Source organism: Mesoplodon bidens, assembly GCF_964165515.1.
Source record: "Mesoplodon bidens genome assembly, chromosome: 13".
Classification (NCBI taxonomy): Eukaryota; Metazoa; Chordata; class Mammalia; order Artiodactyla; family Ziphiidae; genus Mesoplodon; species Mesoplodon bidens.
The window spans coordinates 17,477,215-17,498,604 of NC_138169.1; the positions used below are offsets into that span (position 1 = coordinate 17,477,215).

General features: G+C 43.8%; 1 protein-coding gene across 3 annotated transcripts in view; it reads left to right on the forward strand.

Annotated features, from left to right (window-relative positions):
* The window catches only part of ACADS (acyl-CoA dehydrogenase short chain), a 32,532-nt gene extending 11,608 nt beyond the window's left edge, over nt 1-20,924 (forward strand). The window contains exon 11 of one of the 3 annotated variants that reach the window (XM_081252292.1): nt 19,258-20,923. Coding sequence is in view for 1 of the 3 variants with exons in the window: in XM_081252294.1 (XP_081108420.1) it covers nt 19,258-19,272 (15 nt within the window). In the remaining 2 variants the exon portion in view is untranslated. Of the gene's footprint in view, nt 1-5,572; nt 5,590-19,257 lie in introns of those variants that run through there. The other 2 variants (XM_081252293.1, XM_081252294.1) reach the window with 2 other exon arrangements.
* The last annotated feature ends 466 nt before the right edge of the window (nt 20,925-21,390 follow it).

Consider the following 21,390-nt stretch of genomic DNA (forward strand, 5'->3'; position numbering starts at 1 on the left):
GTTGATGCAGTTCAGGAGAATAAGTGCTTGGGTGTCTAGGAGACCGACTGCTGAGCAGGGAGGGCCAGCCAGGTTAGGGCCGTGGGCGGGCAGGTGAGTGAGTGCCAGCCTCAGGGCAGGAGGAAGGAGGATGCAGAGGGGCTGGGGGGAGAGGAGAGGGGAAGGAGCAAAGCCAAGGAGACTGGAGACTTTGAAAGCTTCTGTTTTGCTTACTATCTGTTCACCGAGGGCCAGCACTGAGCCTGTAGTGAGAGGGTCCTGTATGGAACCAAACTCAGGTCCACTCGCCCGAGGTGCAGCAAAGCCAGTCAGCTGACAGCAGGTTGTGGTGAAGGAACGTAAGTGTTTATTGCAGGCCCCAAGCAACGGAGTGGAGACAAGCCTCAGATCCCCTCCAGGTGGTGCTGGAGTTGGGGGTTTCTTAAGGGGAGAACAGAGAGGCTGAGATTAATCATTTCTGTGATTAATGGTAGTTCCGGGAGTCAGGACGTCTCTGGTTTAGGGTTCTCTGGCCGGATGGCCCATGGCTCAGGGGTCTCTGAACTCATCTTGCCCTGGAGAAACACCCTGAGTTTGTGTGGTAATGGCATCTGTGATGGCAATTTTAGCACATTAACAATGTTATTGACAACAGCAGTTGTAGTCATCTGACGCTGGTTGATTAGAGTTCAGTTAGCACAGGATTGAGGCCAGAGGGTATAAGAAAGGGGATGAAGTTTTGGTTAGAGATTAATCACCAGCTCAGCAAGGGAGCTGGTTTAAGGAGGTCTCGGTTTGGGTCCTAGTGCTGCGGGGCCGGCTTTGGGCCGACGTGCCTCTGCGCGGGGAGCCCATGCTGTTAACCGCTGTGGCGCGGTGTGGAGAGCGGAGCTGCTGGGGGAGAAACCGAACAGAGGGGTGAGGGCGGCGGGAAGAGCCCGCAGACAGTTTCAGAAGAGGTGCGGACAGCCCTCCGCAGAGCGGGAAGGGCCGGGAAGCTGACCTGCCACTGCTGTGAGGTCTCTGGAGGGAAGAGGGGACGGGAACCTGACCAGCTGGAGCCACCATCAAGTGGGCGCCCAACCACGCGGGCTCTCGCGGCGCGCGGGTTCACGTGCAGGGGTGCGGGTGAGGGGCGCCGCGCGGACGAGGGAGGCAGCCTCCAGCCCCCACTCCCACCCTCCCGCGCCAGCGCCGGCCTCGCACTGGGCTCGCGGGCAGCGCCCCGGCGCCCGAGCAAAGACTCCCTTGCCAGCGGCTCTCCGGGCGCACACGCCTCCACGGGCCGCTGTTGGCGGGGCGGGCCTCTCGGGTCTGGGCACCTGGCCCAGGTGTGCGGGGTGGGGGAGCCGGGCCCCGCAGGGCCGACAGGCGCAGCTGCGGCCCGCTTTCCCCCACTGCGCAGGCGGGCGGGGCGCGAGGGGCAACAGGAGAGGGATCCCGCTAACGAGACGCAGAGACCGCTTCCGTGCCGCCCTGCGGTCTGGTGTACTGCGCTGCCTCCTTCTCCGGGTAAGCAGCTAGCTCACACCTCTGCGGGGCCCTGGGCTCGGGTGCAAGCCGAGGGTGCGGGGAGCAGGCTGGGATTCCAGGCTTCTCCCCCGGAGCAGCCACGGTTGACCCGTCCCACTTGGGAGGCAGGCGAAGGGCGGCCTCTCCCTGAGTCGCTGACCCCACGAACAGGGGCAGCGGCGTTCAGATGGCTCCACGACGCCTCCAGCGAGGTAGCCCTGGCTGCTGGCCCAGGTGAGGGTGAGGGGACAGGCAAGTGGTTGAAGCTGTCTCTGGACCTTTCCTCTAGGCAGTGGGGGACGGGGAGAGGGAGGGAGCTTTGAGGCTCAGAGGAGCCCGACCCCCAATCCCAGGTTGGGACGCCAGGCTGGGAACCCAGCTCTCCTGTTCCGGACTCTGGCGCCTCCTGTCTTGGTCGGGCCAGTCTGCCCTACCTGTTGAAAAGCCTCTGGGCCTTGAAGGGCCAGGCGGCCAGCTAGGGCCACAGCGCTTCTTCAGGGCAAAGGGCTGGGCCATCAGAGCCCGCCCGGCCAGGGAACAGGCCTGTTTTCCCAGCTGCCGCCCCAGCTGGGCGTCTGCTTAGATGATGAGTCTGGGAAGAACCTCAGCCTTGAGGTCATAGAGGGCCATACTGTCCTCCATTTCCGCTAAGGTCCAGTCTGTGCGCTCCAGGTCTTCCGGATGCTCTCATGGGTTGGGGGTCTCCCTGTCCTGTGGGGGGACAGGAGGTGTGGGGAGAGTCAACCGCCAACCCTTTGGCTTTGACGGGGAGCAGGCCTTCCTTAGTTGAAGCTTCTCCAGCTCAGAACTGAATGCTGAACTCTGCCCTGGGTCCCCTTGAACTGGAACTATGCAAGTAGATTGCAGACATCATGTCGCTTTGTGCCCAGTGTGTGTTTCCTACGAATAAGGACAGTCACATTCACTTACACATCAGGGGGACAGTTACCAAAGTTGGGAAGCTTAACCATGGTCTGCAGACCTCACTCATGATTTGCCAGTCCTCTCAGTGCCCTTCACGGTGGTTTAAGGTCCAGGATCACACGTTGCATTTAGCTGAGGGGTCTCTTGTTTCTTTCATTCTAGGACGGTTTCACATAATGAATTTGTTTATGGTGATACTGGCAGTTTTAAAGTGTCCAGGCTGGTTAATTTTGTAGACTGTCCCTCTGTCCAGATTAGTCTGATGGTTTCTCTAATAAAATGCGTGGTGTGTATTTTTGGGCAGTGATAGTGTAGTGAAGTCCCTATTTTATACCTGACTTCGACTATTAGTGTTTTATCTTTTTCTTAATTAAGATGAGGTTTATCATCTTTCTAAAATACCAATTTTTTTTAAAAAAATTTATTTATTTTATTTATTTTTGGCTGTGTTGGGTCTTCGTTGCTGCGCACGGGCTTTCTCTAGTTGCGGTGAGTGGGGGCTACTCTTCGTTGCTGTGCGCAGGCTTCTCATTGCGGTGGCTTCTCGTTGCAGAGCATGGGCTCTAGGCACAAGGGCTTCAGTAGTTGTGGCTCAAGGGCTCTAGAGCAAGGCTCAGTAGTTGTGGCGCACGGGCTTAGTTGCTCCGCGGCATGTGGGACCTTCCCGGATCAGGGCTCGAACCCGTGTCCTGTGCATTGGCAGGCGGATTCTTAACCACTGCGCCACCAGGGAAGCCCTAAAATACCAATTTTTGACTATTGACATTCAGTATTGTGGTTTTTAAATTAATTTTATAGTTTCCTTCTAATTTTTTTGGATTTAATTTGCTGTTTTTTTCCCCCCAGCTTCCTGGGATGAATGTTCATTGGTTTTTTCAGTCTTTTTTCTAAGGAATGAATTTAAAGTTACGCATTTCTCTCTAAGCATGGTTTTAGCTTCATTTCGTAAATTTCAGTAGATTGTATTTTCATTATTACTCAGTTTTCTGAGTTACATTATGCTTTCTCCTTTGACTTATCAGTTGTTTCAAAGAGTATTATTTTATTTATTTTTGGCTGCATTGGGTCTTTGTTGCTGTGCACGGGCTTTCTCTAGTTGCAGTGAGCAGGGTCTCCTCTTCGTTGTGGAGCGCAGGCTTCTCATTGCGGTGGCTTCTCTTGTTGCAGAGCATGGGCTCTAGGCGCGCGGGCTCAGTAGTTGTGGAATGTGGGCTCAGTAGTTGTGGCTCATGGGCTCTAGAGTGCAGGCTCAGTAGTTGTGGCGCACGGGCTTAGTTGCTCCGCGGCATGTGGGATCTTTCCGGACCAGGGCTCGAACCCGTGTCCCTTTCATTGGCGAGCAGATTCTTAACCACTGCGCCACCAGGGAAGTCCCGAAAGAGTATTATTTTATTAAGACGGGGTTTCCGCAGTATTTTTTGTTATTGATTTTTAAAAAAATAGTGGTGAGATACACATAACATAAAATTTACCATTTTAGATTGGCACAGCACTGTAAATCAACTGTACTTCAATAAGAAAAGTTATTTTAAAAAAAGATGAACTATCCTGTGCGTGATGGTAAAGTGAGCTTTCTAAAATGCAGATCTGATCAGTACACCCTCATGTGCACTCTGAATTCCAATTTTAATAAATGACTTGCTCTTCTGCCAAAAAAAATACCATTTTAACCATTTTTCTTAAAAAAAAAAGTACAATTCAGTGGCATTTAGTACATGTACAGAGTTGTATAACTATCACCGCTATCTAGTTCCTGAACATTTTCATCACCCCAGAAGGCGACTCCATACCCATCGCTATTGATTTTTTTTTCTTCTTTTTCTTTTTTTTTTTTTTTTTTTGGCCATGCTATGGTGTGGCATATGGGATCTTAGTTCCCCGACCAGGGATCGGATCTTAGTTCCCCGACCAGGGGTCGAACCCATGCCCCCTGCAGTGGGAGCGGATCCTTAACCACTGGACCGCCAGGGAAGTCCCCCACCGCTATTGATTTTTGCCTTAATTGCATTGTAGTCTCAGAACATTTTCTGCATTATTTAAATTCTTTGAAATTTGTTGAGATTTGCATCATGACCCCATGTCATTTTCTATAAAAACCGAATACTTTTTAAGAGATTCTTTTTTTCCCTATTGATACACATAGCTCTAGTTCATTTATTTTGATTGCTGTATGGTGTCCCATTGTGTAAATATACTATATTTAGGTAGTTTACAGTTTTTCTCTGTTATAAACCATGGTGCAGTGAACATTCTAGACTGTGTCTCCTTGTTCAAGTGTGAGATCTTCTGAGCATTTAAATAGAAGTGGGCTTGTTGGCCTCAGGCTGTTTGTCGCTTGGGCTTTACAGATATTTGCCAGATCTCCACGGTGATTCCATCAGCACATAGCCTCCTAGCAGGGGAGGAGTGTCCATCCCTTGGTATCATCAGATTTGACAATTTTTCTTCAACCTGATTGTGATTTTAACTTGCATCCCTGGTTGCTAGAGGAGTTGCCCATCTTTTCACTGTTTATTGGCCGTTCTGGTTCCTGCTGTGAATTGCCATTTATGTCCTTTGTTTCTTCTATGGGTTATCTTTTCCTTATTGATTTGTAATCGTCCAATGGGTATAGTTTGGATGCTAATCACTTGCCAGCTGTAGAGTTGCAAAAAGACTCATACAGTGTGTGACTTTCACTTTTTAAAGTGGTTTTACATTTTAATGTCCACTTTGAAAATTAAAAAAAAAAACTTTCAGAAGTTTTATCTATACGCTGTAAATGTTTCAAATACACTTTTCATGATAAAAAGTGACAGTCCCCTTCTGGGGGGGTAGTTTGGGTACCTCTTTCCGGACCTTTTGCTGTGCATCTGCAAATAGCTCAGTTATGTATTTTTCCCCCACAAATGGGATGAATGCTGTATGTATTATGCGGCCTTTACATCAAGTGACCTCTCTGTACCTCTCCTTAGCAGAAAGATTTCTCCCCCTACACATATATACATACACACACACACACACCCTAGAGTTGCCCAGAACCAGAGAGAGGAAAGGTTGCTTGAGGGCCAGCCAGCTTGTCTACACATATTCCCTTTTTAAAAAGTTGGGGTAAAATATGCATAACATGAAATTTACCATTTTAACCTTTTTTTTAAAATTTTTTTATTTTTTGCAGTACGCGGGCCTCTCTCACTGTTGTGGCCTCTCCCGTTGCAGAGCACAGGCTCTGGACGCGCAGGCTCAACGGCCATGGCTCACGGGCCCAGCCGCTCCGCGGCATGTGGGATCTTCCCGGACTGGGGCACAAACCCGTGTCCCCTGCATCGGCAGGCGGACTCTCAACCACTGCGCCACCAGGGAAGCCCAGTGGGTTCTTTTTTGAAGCCACTGAGTCCGTGGTAATTTGTTACATGGCAGTAGAAGACTAATACAGGATATAGTCTCTCTCTTCCCTTAGCAGGCCCCGTTATGCTGTGATTTAGTTGTAATTAGTGGCCGGGCAGCCAGGAGAGGCGAGGGCAGCTTCTGAGGGGGCACCTGTTGCCTTGTGGGGAAGAGGCTTCCGAAGCATCTTCCAACACAGCAGCAGTGCCAGCTCCCCTACGGGGCTGAGCCCCCTCTGCGTGCCCAGAGTCTGGGGGTGGAGGGTGTGGAATCCACATCCCTGAGGTCATCCATCCAGATGTCTCAGTTTTGAGGACCTCCTCCTCCCCATGCCCCTCGTTTGCATAACAGATGTGCCTTGGCTGAGCATTCAGTCTCTGGAGCTCTGACTCCTTCAATTAGGGCTTTAGCTTGTCATTCAACTGTGTCTGCTCTTTTGCTGCAGGTGATAAGGGCCTTTTTGTCAGCGACTCAAATTGCAATATGTAAAATGGATCAAATCAACACATTGTCCACCTTAAACTTACACAGTGTTGTATGTCAGTTATATCTCAATTTTTAAAAAAAGATCTTTTTATTTCTACTCTAAACCAAGGCCCTCAGGTGCCCCCACTTAGCCATTGACTGCATGTTAACAGCTCAGTTCCTCACTATCTTTCTGCAGGGCATCGGTACAATTATACAATTCTTAATAATACTAATAGTCAACGCTATTTTTTGTAGGCATTGTCCCCTCAGCTTCCACCCCTGATTTTTTCAAATGCCTGCACCGTTACACCCACCACAGCATTTCCCTCCACCGTGATATTCCCCAGGTCACAACTGGTGAGGTCTTTAGTAAATGGAGCCCTGAGTGTGCCAGGATCTATCCATGCCACCTGCCAGCCAGGACTGTATCCTCTTCCCATGCTGGTGGTGGGCAAGACAGTTCCAACTCCCTGTTTTCTCAGATCGCTCCTGGTTCCACTCGTTTTCCTCTGGGTCCTCTGAGAAGCAGAAAACAAGATGGGATTAAACATGGGAGAATTCATTAAGAGCAACGCCTCAGTGATGGGAAATAGGGAGCCGGCAAAGGCTGCGAGAGTCATTGGACCACAAGTGAAGGAGAGGAGGTTGGGTGGAAGCATCCTAGACCTCTGTGCAGTCTAAGGAAACTTCAGCAAAGCCTCCAGGGTCTCCAGCCATCAGGGGAGTCCTATGTTTCCCAGGAATAGGCCTGCTTTAGTGTCCCTGTCGCACTTGGTCATTGACTAGGAGTAATGCGTGGGAGGTGAGGTCTTGGTGCAAACGCTACCATGGATTTTCAGGGAGAGCTGTTGAGGCCTTGGTCAGTCGTGTTCCTGGGTGTGGAGGTCTTAGAGGTGCATTTTCACGGCTCCACGCATCCATCTTCATGTCGATCTGTACTTACTTCCCACAGTGTCATTCTGGAACTTAACATCTTTCCTGGGTTAGATTCCTTGTTTCTTAGATTCTGGCTCTTTTTTTATTACCTAGTTTTGGCAGAGTATTTCCTCCAATAATTTCCTGAGAAAAGGGGAACGACAGGCACTTTTAAAAAGACCTTGCAGAAATTCCTTGGAGGTCCAGTGGTTAGGATTCAGCCCTCTCACTGCCAGGGGCCCGGGTTCAATCCCTGGTCAGGGAACTAAGATACCACAAGCCATGTGGCCTGGCCAAAAAAAAAAAACAAAACAAAAAAACCTTGTGTGTCTTAAATATTTTTATTCTATCCTTTATTAAACCCTTAATAGTTTGGCCGGGTGTAGAACCCTAGTTTGGAATTATATTTCTTCAGAATTTTGAAGGCATCAATTGTTTTTTAGCTTCCAGTGCTACCATTTAGAAGTCCAGAGCCATTCTGATTCTTGAATCTTTATAGGCGACCTGTATTTTCTCTATGAAAGCTTGTAGCATCTTTTCTTTGTTTCCGGTGTTCTGAAATGTTAAGGTGATGTGTGGTCATTTTTGGTGTGGGTGATTTTTTTTTTTTTTTTTAATTGATGTATATTTGATTGTGTTAGTTTCTGGTGTACAACAAATTGATTCAGTTATACGTATATGTATGTGTGTATATATTCTTTTTCAGATTCTTTTCCATTATAGGTAATTACGAGATATTGAATATAGTTCCCTGTGCTGTACAATAGGTCCTTGTTGTTTGTTTTATATAGTGTGTATCTGTTAATCCCAAACTCCTAATTTATCTGCCCCTCTTCTTTGGTAACCGTAAGTTCGTTTTCTGTGTGAGTCTGCTTCTGTTTTGTAAATAAGTTCATTTGTCATATTTTAGATTCCACATATAAGTGATATCATATGATATTTTTCTCTGACTTAGTACAATATGATAACCTCTAGGTCCATTGATGTTGCTGCAAATAGCATTATTTCATTCTTTATGGCTGAGTAGTATTCCTGTGTGTGTGTGTGTGTGTGTGTGTGTGTACACATACACACCATCTTTTTTTTCATCCATTTAGCCGGGTATTTGGTGGGCTCTCTCAATCTGGGGATCCATGTTCTCAATTTCTTGGAAAATTACATTATTTCTTTGATCATTTTAGTCTCTTTTCTTTCTAAAATTCCTATTATTATTCCTTCTTGATTTTCTTTTCTCTCCTATTTGTCTCTCTGTCCTACTCTTTGGGGGTCATCAATTTCATCTTCCTATTTTTGTTCATTTGACAAATATGTATCGAACACCTATTTAAAGTGCTGGAGATACAGCAGTGAATAAGATCCTGCCCTTGCTGTTTTTAGTTTCTAGTTCTCATGTGTATTTCTAGTCATATTGTGCTTTGGTCAGAGAAAGCAATCAGTTGTTTCCACTTTTCAGAATATGAGACTTTGTGAGGGTGAAATTTATGGTCAGTTTCCACCGATATTCCATGAGAAACTAAAAAGGTTTTCTGTGACAGTAAATAGAGATGAATAAGATTGATCTACTAATATTGATGCTTTGATTCAGATTCATTCATGGTTCTCATGTTTATTGCAGCACCTACTATATTTGAGATACCGTGCAAGCCATTGGGGGAGATAGTGGGTGAGCAAAAACAGGATTCCTTTTCTCAGAGTTCTTTATAGGCTAGTGGTGGTGTTAGTGGTGGGGGCAGACATTAATCAAGTAATACCCTAAATGGGATAAGTACTATGCAGGAAAGGAACAGAGTTCTCTGAGAGCATAAAAAATAGTGGCATCTGAGCTAGACCCGTGGGTCACGGAAGGCCTCCCTGACAAGGTGACAGTTGAGCTGAGATCTGAAGGATGAGTTGGCCTTAGTGAGACCAAGAGCCCAGAGGTGAGCAGTCCAGGTCTAGGAGATGGCTTGGGCAGATAAATGCCCTGTGGTGGGAGAGAAACACAGTCTTTAATGAATGGAAGGACGTCTGGAGGACAGAATGACGGAGCTTGGTGTGAGAGGAGCTGGAGAGGCAGGGAGGGCCATGGTGGGCATGGCCCTGAGGGTCACGTAACGGATTTCTGCCTTATCCTGAGAGCAACAGGAAACCCTTGGCTCATGGACCCAGAGGAGTGGTACGAGAATGTTTCCATTTTGAAAAGATCACTCTGGCTGTGATGTGCAGAGCAGGTGATGGTAGGTGGAAGGGAAGGTTTGTCAGGGTGAATTAGGAGGCTCCTGTCATAATCTAGGGGCAGGATGCTAGTATCTTGGATCAGGGTGGAGACAGAGATGATGGAGGGAAATGGACAGATTCCAAGGGCATTCAGGAGGTTAAATGGACAGGAGTCAGCGATCGATTGACTGGTCATGAGGGTAGAGGGTCTTGTCCAGCTGCATGGATGATGGTGTCATTCGTGCAGAAGAGGGACACCATTGTCGGAGGTGGTGCTGGGGAGAGCACAAGACCTGGCTTAGGCATGATGAACTTTTTTCTTTCTACACCCATTCTCCTCCCCCCGCCCCCACCGACTTGTGTTGTCCAGGACTGAAAGACATTATGCAATTCTTCAACCACATTTAAAATTTTTTTTATTTATTTAAATTAATTTATTTTTGGCTGCGTTGGGTATTCGTTGCGCGCGGGCTTTCTCTAGTTGTGGCGAGCAGGGGCTACTCTTTGTTACGTTGAGCGGGCTTCTCATTGTGGTGGCTTCTCTTGTGGAGCACAGGCTCTAGGTGCGCGGGCTTCAGTGGTTGTGGCTCGTGGGCTCAGTAGTTGTGGCTCACGGGCTTAGTTGCTCCGCGGCATGTGGGATCTTCCCAGACCAGGGCTAGAACCCGTGTCCCCTGTATTGGCAGGCAGAACCACTGCGCCACCAGGGAAGCCCCCTTCAACCACATTTTAATGTCTGTCAGTTTCTTGTCTTGCATTTCTCTTACAGTTTGATATGTTTGACAGTAAAGTTTCATAACAATGTCAGATTTTAAGATTTCTATTTTTAATTATTGTAGTAATAACTGAAAATGTTATCATTAAAGATGTGAAATTATGGACGGTCCATATTTATGACCCCCAGCCCCATTCCCCTCTCTGAAAGTAATGCTGGTTCACAGCTTGAGTTGAAATACTGTGTGGATTATGGCCCTCACCCTAATGAAACTTTTGTTGTACTTCATACTTTTTAACAAAATTCAGCGTTGCTGGATATGACTATCACGTCCTTGTTTTCTTTTCTTGTGTATTTATTTGCTTGGTGTATTTTGCTCAAACTTTTACTTTGGAACTGAGTCACAAGTGGTTGGATTTATCTTTTTGGTCAAATATGAACTTTTGCTTCTAATAAATGACTTTATCCCACCTACATTAGTACCAGATTCTTGATCTTAACTTTTCCCTTTTTCATATATCCCCTTTATTAAGGCTTCCATATTGCTTTCTTTGCTCTTCATTTTTTGCCATAATGTCTTCCCCTGGGTAATTTGGAAAATTAAGGCATTTTTAGTTTTTCTCGTTGCTGTCTTTATTTTAATTAATTATTTTTAATTGAAGTATAGTTGATTTACAGTGTTTTAGATGTACAGCCAAGTGATTCACTTATACATATGTATATATACATATTCTTCCGATTCTTTTTCATTATAGGTTATTACAAGATACTGAACAGTTTTCTGTGCTACACGTAGGTCCTTGTTTTTTATTTTATATATAGTAGTGTGTATATGTTAATCCCAAACTTGCAATTTATACCCCCCCCCATTATCTTTAATATACTTGGGTCTATATTTCCAGTTTCTCATCTTCAGGACTGGAACAGGATATTCATTTCTCCCAGACACAAGAAATCACCATGCATTTCTGCTTCCTTCTCTGCCTTTCACCTCGCACTTTTGTTGGTGCCTCCCTGCATTTTTATCATTTTTTAAACTGCACTTTTTTTTTTTTTTTTTTTTTTTTTTTCTTTTTGCGGTATGTGGGCCTCTCACTGCTGTGGCCTCTCCCGTTGTGGAGCACAGGCTCCGGACGCGCAGGCCCAGCGGCCATGGCTCACGGGCCCAGCCGCTCCGCGGCATATGGGATCCTCCCAGACCGGGGCACGAACCCGTATCCCCTGCATCGGCAGGCGGACTCTCAACCACTGCGCCACCAGGGAGGCCCTAAACTGCACTTTTTATTACTGCATCATGTATCTTCTACTTCAAGAATGATGACAAGTGATATCATTTTATGACTAATTCCCTTCCGTGAGGAGGAGGAGGAGGTGGATGTCTTGCTTCTCTTCACCTCTAGGAGTGGGACTGGCCTGAGGCACCTTCGCCCCATGGGGAGGGGGTCTGGGACAAGGACAGCTTGGGCAGCCTCATCCAGTCCCAGGAAACACAGGCCAACAGCCTGGCCTGTGGCCTGGAGTCTGTGGTCAACAGCAGGGCTTTCCTGGGGACACAGACCGCAGTCAGCATACACTCGGTGACCACTGGCTCCTTCCTGCCACCAGCCCTTGCACTGGCTGTCCCCACCACCTCGCAAAATTTTCTTTTCTTTTTTTCCTCTGGCCGCACTACGTGGCTTGCAGATCTCAGTTTTCCGACCAGGGATTGAACCCGGGTCACAGCAGTGAAAGCCCGGAATCCTAACCACTAGGCAACCAGAGAACTTCCCCCAATTTTCTTCTAATAGAATTTTTATTATTCCTTAATACAGGCACGAATTAAAAACTCAAAACAGTACAAAAATGCCCAGAGTGAAGCCAGCCTTCTTCCTGTCCCCCCTCCCTGCAGCGCAGTGACTGTTACCTTCTAAGTTACTTCCTTGTAACTTTCTAGAGCTGTCTGTGCCTGGACAATTGTGAACTGGCCACACTATGTATTGTTCTGCACCTTGCTTTTTCCAGTTAACAATGTATCTTGAAGATCACCTTGATATTAGTACTTGTAGATCTGCCTTGTGCTTCTTTAACAGCTCCGTGGCATCCACTTCTGTGGAGGTACCATGATGTAACATTTTCGTTAGCTCTTCTTTATTCCAGTGATGACTGCACAGAACATCCCTGGCACATGTAAACATTGTATGTGCTAGCTTTTATGATCATCTTTCCCTTCTAACTCTCAGAACAAACCTGGGTGGCAGGCAGTGTTATTTCCATCTGGAATTCCTAATAGAGTGAGAAGGTCTGAATGGCATCTATCTTCTATGTTTCTTCACCTCTTTTTCGCATTTCTGTCTCTGTCTCTGTGCTACATTCTGGGTAATTCCTTCAGCCATCTTCAGCTTGAAGTAATTCAGTCTCCATTTATCCCTTCCATCTATTAAAATCTTCTTTTGTGGTTGTTTTAGAATTTGTAAGTTTGTTTGCTTGTTTATTCTTGGCCGTGACACGTGGCATGTGGGATCTTAGTTCCCGGACCAGGGATTGAATCCACGCCGCCTGCAGTGGAAGCATGGAGTCTTAACAACTGGACTGCCAGGCAAGTCCCCTTGTAAGTTTATTTTTATATCTAAAAGATTTTAAGGATAATTACAAGCACAAGCATATACAAGATTAAAAAATCTGACAATGTCAATTATATAGTTGATTAAAGCAATGATTAGGGAAATCATGAGCAAAATTTATCCTTGCACATCCCAAAACATGAATTTCTGAATAACCTTTTTTCCCCCTCAGATTCCTATTTTCTGCTGATTTCTTTCAATATTAAGTATGATGCTTATTTTTTGTAGGTGCCCATTATCAAACAACGACATTCCTTTCTATTGCTAGTTTGCTGAAAGTTTTTTATAATGAATGGATATTGTATTTTATTAAATGCCTTTTGTGCATCTGCTTTTTTCTTTTTTAGTCTGTTGATATGAATGATTGATCTTTGAATGTTAAACCAAACTTGCATTCGTGGAATAAACTCCACTTGATCATGATATATTATCCTTTTTGTATGTTTTTGGATTCACTTTGCTAAAATTTTGTTAGGAATTTTTATGTCTGTGTTCATGGGGGATAATGGTCTGTAGTTTTTTATTTTTTTATTTATTTTGGCTGTGCTGGGTCTTAGTTGCCACCTGTGGGCTCTAGTTCCCCCACCAGGGATCGAACCCGGGGCCCTTGCATTAGGAGCATGGAGTCTTACCCACTGGACCACCAGGCAAGTCCCTAGTCTGTAGTTTTCTTATCTTGCAGTGTTTTTCTGGTTTTGGTATCAGGGAAATGCTTCCCCAATAGAGGAAGCATTTCCTTCTCTTCAATTTTCTGGAAGAATTTGTGTAGAATTGGTAATATTTCTTTCTTAAATATTTGTTAGAATTCACCATTGAAGACATATGGGCCTGGAGTTTTCTTTGTGGGAAGGTTTTTAACCATAAATTCAATTTAATAGATGTAGGGCTATTCAGGTTATCTATTACCTCTTCATTGAGCTTTGGTAGTTTTTATCTTTCAAGAAATTCAGCCATTTCAGGATGGGGCCAGAGGAGGAGGATGAGGAGGGGAAAAAAAAAAGAAATTTGTCCATTTCAATTAAATGCTCGAATTTATTGCCATTAAGGTTATCCATAACATTCTATTAATATCCTTTTAATGTCTACAGAATCTCTGGGGAGGGATGTTCCCATTCTCATTCTTGATGTTGGTAATTTGTGTCTCCCCACTGCCCCATCCATTTGGTTAAATTTTTATGAATTTTATCGATCTTCTCGAAGAATCAGCTTTTGGTTTAACTGATTTCTCTGTTATTTTTCTGTATTTGATTTGATTTTTGTGCCTTATTTCCTCTGTGCTTACTTTGGTCTTCATATTCTATTTTCTTAAGATGGAAACTTAGGTAATTTGAGATTCTTCTTCATTTAAATATGAGCATTTAAAATATAAATTCTTGGGAATTCCCTGGCAGTCCAATGGTTAGGACTTGGAAACATTCACTGCTGGGGCCCGGGTTCAATTCCTGGTCAGGGAACTAAGACTCGCCCAAGCTGCGTGGCGTGGCGAAAAGAAAAATCTATATCTATATATATATAGATATATATACATCTACACACACACACACACACACATTCTAAGCATTGCTTTTGCAGTATCCCACAAGTTTGACATGTCATGTTTCCATTTCTTTCCAAATTCCATTTCTTTCCAAAGTGTTTTTTCTAACTTTTCCTGTGATCTGCCCCCACTCTTTGATCCATGGGTTATGTAGAAGTGCATTATTTAGCTTTCAAATATTTTTTTTTTATAATAGTGTTTATTTTTACTTGTTGACAGTTTGCTTTATTTATTTATTTATTTTTGGCTGTGTTGGGTCTTCGTTTCTGTGCGAGGGCTTTCTCTAGTTGTGGAGAGCGGGGGCCACTCTTCATCGCGGTGCGCGGGCCTCTCACTATCGCGGCCTCTCGTTGCGGAGCACAGGCTCCAGACGCGCAGGCTCAGTAATTTTGACCCACGGGCCCAGTTGCTCCGCGGCATGTGGGATCTTCCCAGACCGGGGCACGAACCCGTGTCCCCTGCATCGGCAGGCAGACTCTCAACCACTGCGCCACCAGGGAAGCCCCAGCTTTCAAATATTTGAGGATTTTCTAGCTTTTTATTATTTTTACTTTTGTTGTGGTGGAGGACACATTTTATATTGTTCAGTCCTTTTTCATTTATCTTGCAGCTCAGAACATGGTCTCTCTCGGTAAATGTTCTTTGTGCACTTGGAAGGAATATGTATTCTGTTATCGTTGGGTGGAGTCTTCTATAAATGTTAATTAGGTCAAGGAGTTTGTGTTAAATCTTTGATGTCCTTTCTCATTTTCTATTTATTTGGTCTATAAATTACTGAGGGAGGGATATAGAAACCTCAGCTATACTTGTGGATTAGACTATTTTTCCTCTTATTTCTGTCAGTTTTTGCTTCATGTGTTTTGAAGTTCTACAATTAGCTGCATAAACATTTAGTATTATTATGTACTTCAGATAAATTAACTACTTTATTATTATGGAATGATCTGCTTTAATAATGTTCCTTGTTCTGAAATCTATTTTGATATGAATGTAGCCACTCCATCTTTCTAATGGTTGGTGTTAGCATTATATATATTTTCCAAACTTTTTTTTTTTTTTTTTTTTTTTTTTTGCGGTACGCGGGCCTCTCACTGTTGTGGCCTCTCCCGTTGCAGAGCACAGGCTCTGGACGCGCAGGCTCAGCGGCCATGGCTCAGGGGCCTAGCCGCTCCGTGGCATGTGGGATCTTCCCGGACCGGGGCACGAACCCGCGTCCTCTGCATCGGCAGGCGGACTCTCAACCACTGCGCCACCAGGGAAGCCCTATATGTTTGGTTTTATATCTAGCACCTTGCAATTTGTTTTCTATTCGCCTCATCTCTTATTTCCTTTTTTTCTTTCCTTCTTTTGGATTATTTTTATGATTCCATTTTATCTCTTCATTGGCTTATTTTCTTTTCTTGGTTACTGTAGGATTTACAGTATACCTCTTTAACTTACCACAGTTTGTTTTCAAATAATATTATACCACTTCATATGTAATACAAGAATGTTAAAACAGTATATTTGCATTTCCTCTCTTCCAACCTTTGTGTGATAGCTGTCATACATTTTACTTCTATATATTATGAACCTCACATCTTACTACTTTTGCTTGGAGCAGTCAATTATCTATCTTCCATAAAAATAACTGTTTCTACTTCAGTAGTTAGGACAAAGGGAAATAAAACAAGTTAATTGTGGAAGATGATAAGGGGAGCATTTCAAGATCTTTAAAGGCTAATTTCTCTAGCACTCTCGTTTAATATTATACTTTATAAGGCCAGTGTGACCTACTGGCATTGGGAAGAAATGCTCATCCCCAAAGACTTACATTATAATCGGACAGAAGCTCCTGTGAATGTTCAAACTCGTGATGATATTCCTCAGCCTGCACATTACCCAGTTGCCTGAGATTCAAGATTTGCTAGCACCGCAGGGAGCTGTCCTTCTAATAACTCTCAACAGTCCAGGGAGATGTTCACAGGTGATTGTATTGTGTATTCCCTTCAGGGTCCATCCATCTTGTCATAGATGGCAGAATGTCATTCTTTTCTTATGGCTGGGTAGTATTCCATTGTGTGTGTGTGTGTGTGTGTGTGTGTCGCATTTTTAAATTCATTCACCCATCAGTGGACACAGGTTGTTACAGGTAGATTAACTCAGGAACAGCCAGATGGAAGAGATGCATAGGGCAAGGTATGGGGGAAGGGTACGCATTTTATGCAATAGTTGTTATAGGTATTTCATCTTTATACACTATATAATACTTACAGTGTATGCCATACAATGTTAAAATTTTTGCTCAGCTATATGTATTAAAGAAATTAAGAGAAAAGCCTTTTATATTTAATCCACGTATTTACCATTGTCAGTTTTATTAGTTATCTATTGCTGTATAACAAATCACCCCATACCTCAGTGACTTAACAGAGTAAACATTTATCTTCCACAGTTTCTGTGAGTCAGGGATTCAGAATTGGCTTAGTTGGGTGATTCTGGCTTGTGGTTTCTTGTGAGATTACAGTCAGAATATTGGCCAGGGCTGCAGTCATTTGAAGGCTTGACTCAGGTTGGAGGATCTGCTTCCAGAATTTCACATCACAGCACATTGATATTGGCTGTTGGCAAGAGACCTACATCAGTTTCTTACCACGTGGACCTCATCATGCAGCTGCTTAAGTGTCCTCATGACATGGCACCTAACTTCCCCCAGTGTGAGTGATCCAGGAGAGTAAGATGGAAGTGGCCTTTTTTTGGTGAGTTCAGATGTCATTCTCATACCAAAAAATTCACCCTTTTAGAAGTATACAGTTCAGTACTTTTTTTAGGTATACTCACAAAGTTGTGGGATATTTCATATAATTGAAATGTTGTTTCCCTATATAATGCTCCATTTCTATCTTGTTGTTTTCAGTATTTTCAATTTTTAGTTCCTAGCAGTTTGATTATGAAGTCCCTGGGTAGGGGTTTCTTTACATTTATTCTACTTGTGGTTTGCTGTGATTCTTGAACTTTCCCCTAATTTGGAAAAATTCAGCCATTTGTTTTTTCAAAAAATTTTTTTCTGCCCTGGTTCTCCCTCTCCTCTCATTCTGGGACTGCAGTTATGTGTATGTTAGACTGATGCTGTCCCACAGATCAACAAGACTGATTATATTTCTTTTTTCTCTTTTTTTTTTGCCACACTCTTTTAAAATTAATTTTTATTGGAATATAGTTGATTTACAGTGTTGTTAGTTTCTGTTGTACAGCAAAATGAATCAGTTATACATATACATGTATCCACTCTTTTTTAGATTCTTTTCCCATATAGGCCGTCACAGAGCACTGAGTAGAGTTCCCTGTGCTATACAGTCGGTTCTTACTAGTTATCTATTTTATATATAGTCGTGTGTATATGTCAATCCCAATCACCCGATTTATCCCTCTCCCCACTTCCCCCCTTGGTAACCGTAAGTTTGTTCTCTACATCTGTGACTCTACAAAACAGAAATAAATAGGTTCATTTGTACCATTTTTTTAGATTCCACATGTAAGTGGTATCACATTTGTCTTCCTGTCTTCACTCAGTATGACAACCTCTAGGTCTATCCAGGTCACTGCAAATAGCTTATTTCATTCTTTTTTATGGCTGAGTAATAATATTCAAATTGTATATATGTATCACATCTTCTTTATCCATTCCTCCATCGATGGACATTTAGGTTGATTCCATGTCCTGGCTATTGTAAGTAGTGTTGCAATGAACACTGAGGTACATGTATCTTTTCGAATTATGGTTTTCTCCAGATATATGCCCAGGAGTGGGATTGCTGGGTCATATGGTAGCTCTATTTTTAGTTTTTTTAAGGAACCTCCATACTGTTCTCCACAGTGGCTGCACCAATTTATATTCCCAACAACAGTGTGGGAGGGTTCCCTTTTCCACACCCTCTCCAGCATTTATTGTTTGTAGATTCTTTAATGATGGCCATTCTGACTGGTGTGAAGTGATACCTCACTGTAGTTTTGATTTGCATTTCTCTAATAATTAGTGATGTTGAGCATCTTTTCATGTGCCTCTTGGCCATCTGTACGTTGTCTTTGGAGAAATGTCTATTTAGATCTTCTACCCATTTTTTTTGATTGGGTTTTTTTTTTTTTTTGATACTGAGCTGCATGAGCTGTTTGTATATTTTGGAGATTAATCCCTTGTCAGTTGCTTGGTTTGCAAATATTTTCTCCCATTCTGTGGGTTGTCTTTTCCTTTTGTTTATGGTTTCCTTTGCTGTACAAAAGCTTTTAAGTTTCATTAGGTTCCATTTGTTTATTCTGTCTTCCTCATTTTGGATGCCTATTTGCTCTGTCTGTAACTATGGACCACCCCAGGTTGAATCTGTTTATCCTCATTTACTATAACTGCTTTCACACTAGAATGGCAGAGATGGGTATTTGTAATGGATCTTTGACCTTTAAAGCCCAAAGTATTTACTATTGATCCTTCACAGAAAAGGTTTACTAATCCTTGCTCTTTTTCAAGCTTAATGATTCTTTAATCTCTCATCTTCAATGTGCTGTTAATCCCATCTATTAAATTTACTTCAGGTATGGTATTTTTCAGTTCTACAATTTTTATTTGGTTTTGTTAGTTTCCCTGTTCACAATTCCTATTTGTGCATTTATAATTCTCAGGCATGTTTATAATAGTTGATTATTTAAAAAAAAATTTTAATTAATTTTTATTGGGGTCTAGTTGATTTACAATGTTGTGTTGGTTTCTGCTGTATAGCAAAGTGAATCAGTTATACATATATCCACTTTTTTAGGTTCTTTTCCCATTAGAGTATTGAGTAGAGTTCCCTGTACTATATAGTAGGTTCTTATTAGTTATCTATTTTATATATTGTTGTGTGTGTATGTCAATCCCAATCTCCCAGTTTATCCCTCCCCCACTTGGTAACCATAAGTTTGTTCTCTACATCTGTGACTCTATTTCTGTTTTGTAAATAGGTTCATTTGTACACATTTTTCAGGTTCCACATATAAGTGGTATCATATGTCTTTCTCTGTCTTATTTCACTCAGTGTGACAATCTCTAGGTCCATCCATGTTGCTGCAAATGTATAACAGTTGATTTAAAAATCTTGAGTGTTGGGCTTTCCTGGTTGCACAGTGGTTAAGAATCCGCCTGCCAACACAGGGGACACGCGTTCGAGCCCTGGTCCAGGAAGATCCCACATGCCACAGAACAACTAAGCCCGTGCGCCACAACTACTGAGTCTGTGCTCTAGAGCCCGCGTGCCACAACTACTGAGCCTGTGTTCTAGAGCCCGCATGCCACAACTACTGAAGCCTGCACGCCTAGAGCCCATGCTCCACAACAAGAGAAGCCACTGCAATGAGAAGCCCGCGCACCGCAACGAAGAGTAGCCCCTGCTCGCCGCAACTAGAGAAAGCCCGCACGCAGCAACAAAGACCTGACGCAGCCAACTAAAAAAAAAAATTTTGATTGTTAATGTTAACATCTGGATCATCTCAAAGTCAGTTTTCATTAATTGCTTTCTCTCTCGTGTACTGATCATTCTCTTGCTTTTTTGTATGTACAGTAATTTTGAATTACATCCTGGATATTTTGTTAATAATACACTGTAGAAATTCTGCTGATGAATATTTTTCAAGTAGGCAGTTAACCTGGCTGAACTCAGACTTAAAACTTGGGTTCCTCTTTGGTGAGCAGCAGCTGATAACGTCTCTTTAGTTCTTTTAGCTGGCTGCTTGGAGTCTATATTTAGGGATCATAGAGTTGGGCTTGTGGGGCTCCCTCTCGTTTCTGGGATTTACTCCCTCACAGTGCTGGGATCATTTCGAACACTTTTTTTATTGAAGCCAGGTTTCTATGTAAGTTTTAACTACCCCCCAGAGTGCCACTTGGGGCCTGTTATCAGACAAAAAGCCATAGAAGTGGGAACTTACCCAGTGCCGTTCATTTCCAACTGTCAGCTCCCCTCCAGGTGCTCCTCAGTGTGGTTGCTGCCTTAAGGTTGCTTTCTACATTTTGTTGAGAATTTACAGCTGTCATTTGTGGGAGGGTTGGATGGAGTAGGAGTTCTTCCATCATTAGCAGAAGCAGAACCTTCTCCATTGCTTTTCAAAAGATATTGTCTGTATTTTATCTACATTTTAAAGTTATTGTTAGCAGGATTGGTTTGAATTACAGTCCACCATTATTGGAGATCAGAACAGCAGTTGACAGTTGTTTTCATTTGTTTTTATGGTTTGTTGTTTTGTTTTAATGACAGCGATGGGGGACTCATCCTTTTAACACTGAAGCCTGTTTGGTTGTGACTTGCTAGGAGGCATGCGTCGTCGTCCCTGTGTGAGGCAGTTCCCTACTTCAGTGAGTAGTAGTCCATGTTGCTACAGCGTTACTGGGAGGGAGGTCTGCACACCCCTCTGGGCAGCAGCTGGGTCACGTAGGGCTCAGGCAACCAAACTCCAGCTCTTCCCTGCTTCCTAATAGGGTCAGTGGTCCCCCACTTCCAATAGGAAGCTGTTTGCACAGTCCTTCTCTGTTTACAGAAACTTCCCTGCTTTTGTTTAAGCCAAAAAAAAAAAAAACCTTCTGAAACTACCTTCTGAGAATGAACTCGGGCTTTGGAGGCAGGAAGACCTGGGGCAAAATTAGCTGGGCTTGAAACTCCTGGTCTGTGACACTGGTAATAAAATCTGCCCTGCCTATATTGTATCATGAGATTTTTCAAGTCTGAGATGACTGACCACCATTCTGGCCCACAATGTGGAACATACACTGGACTTGGGAAGAACAGGGCAGTGGCGGCAGTTAACAGTCCTTGTCTCCTCTGGGTAGTGGTTGGATTGAAAGTGTTTTGGAGTGAGGCATAGGCCACTGAGCCAGCAGTATTTAATGGCCCAGCTGTATTTTCTGAGGGTAGGGGCTATCAGCAATTCTGTGATGGGGAGAAATACAGTGGTTAAGGTCACAGGCCAGTGTTTAGGGCTTATTCTGCCACTTACCAGGTGGTGGTATCGGGGGTTGGGTGAGTTCTTCTGTAAAACTGGTGATAGTAGCACCTACCTCGGGATTCTTGTGGGCTGTCACTGATGTCCGGTGCGTAGCTCTCATTTGCTGTAGCTCTCTCCATCAGACTTCCCCGTGTTTGATTTGACCCCCTGTCCTAGGCCTCAGGGCTCTCCTT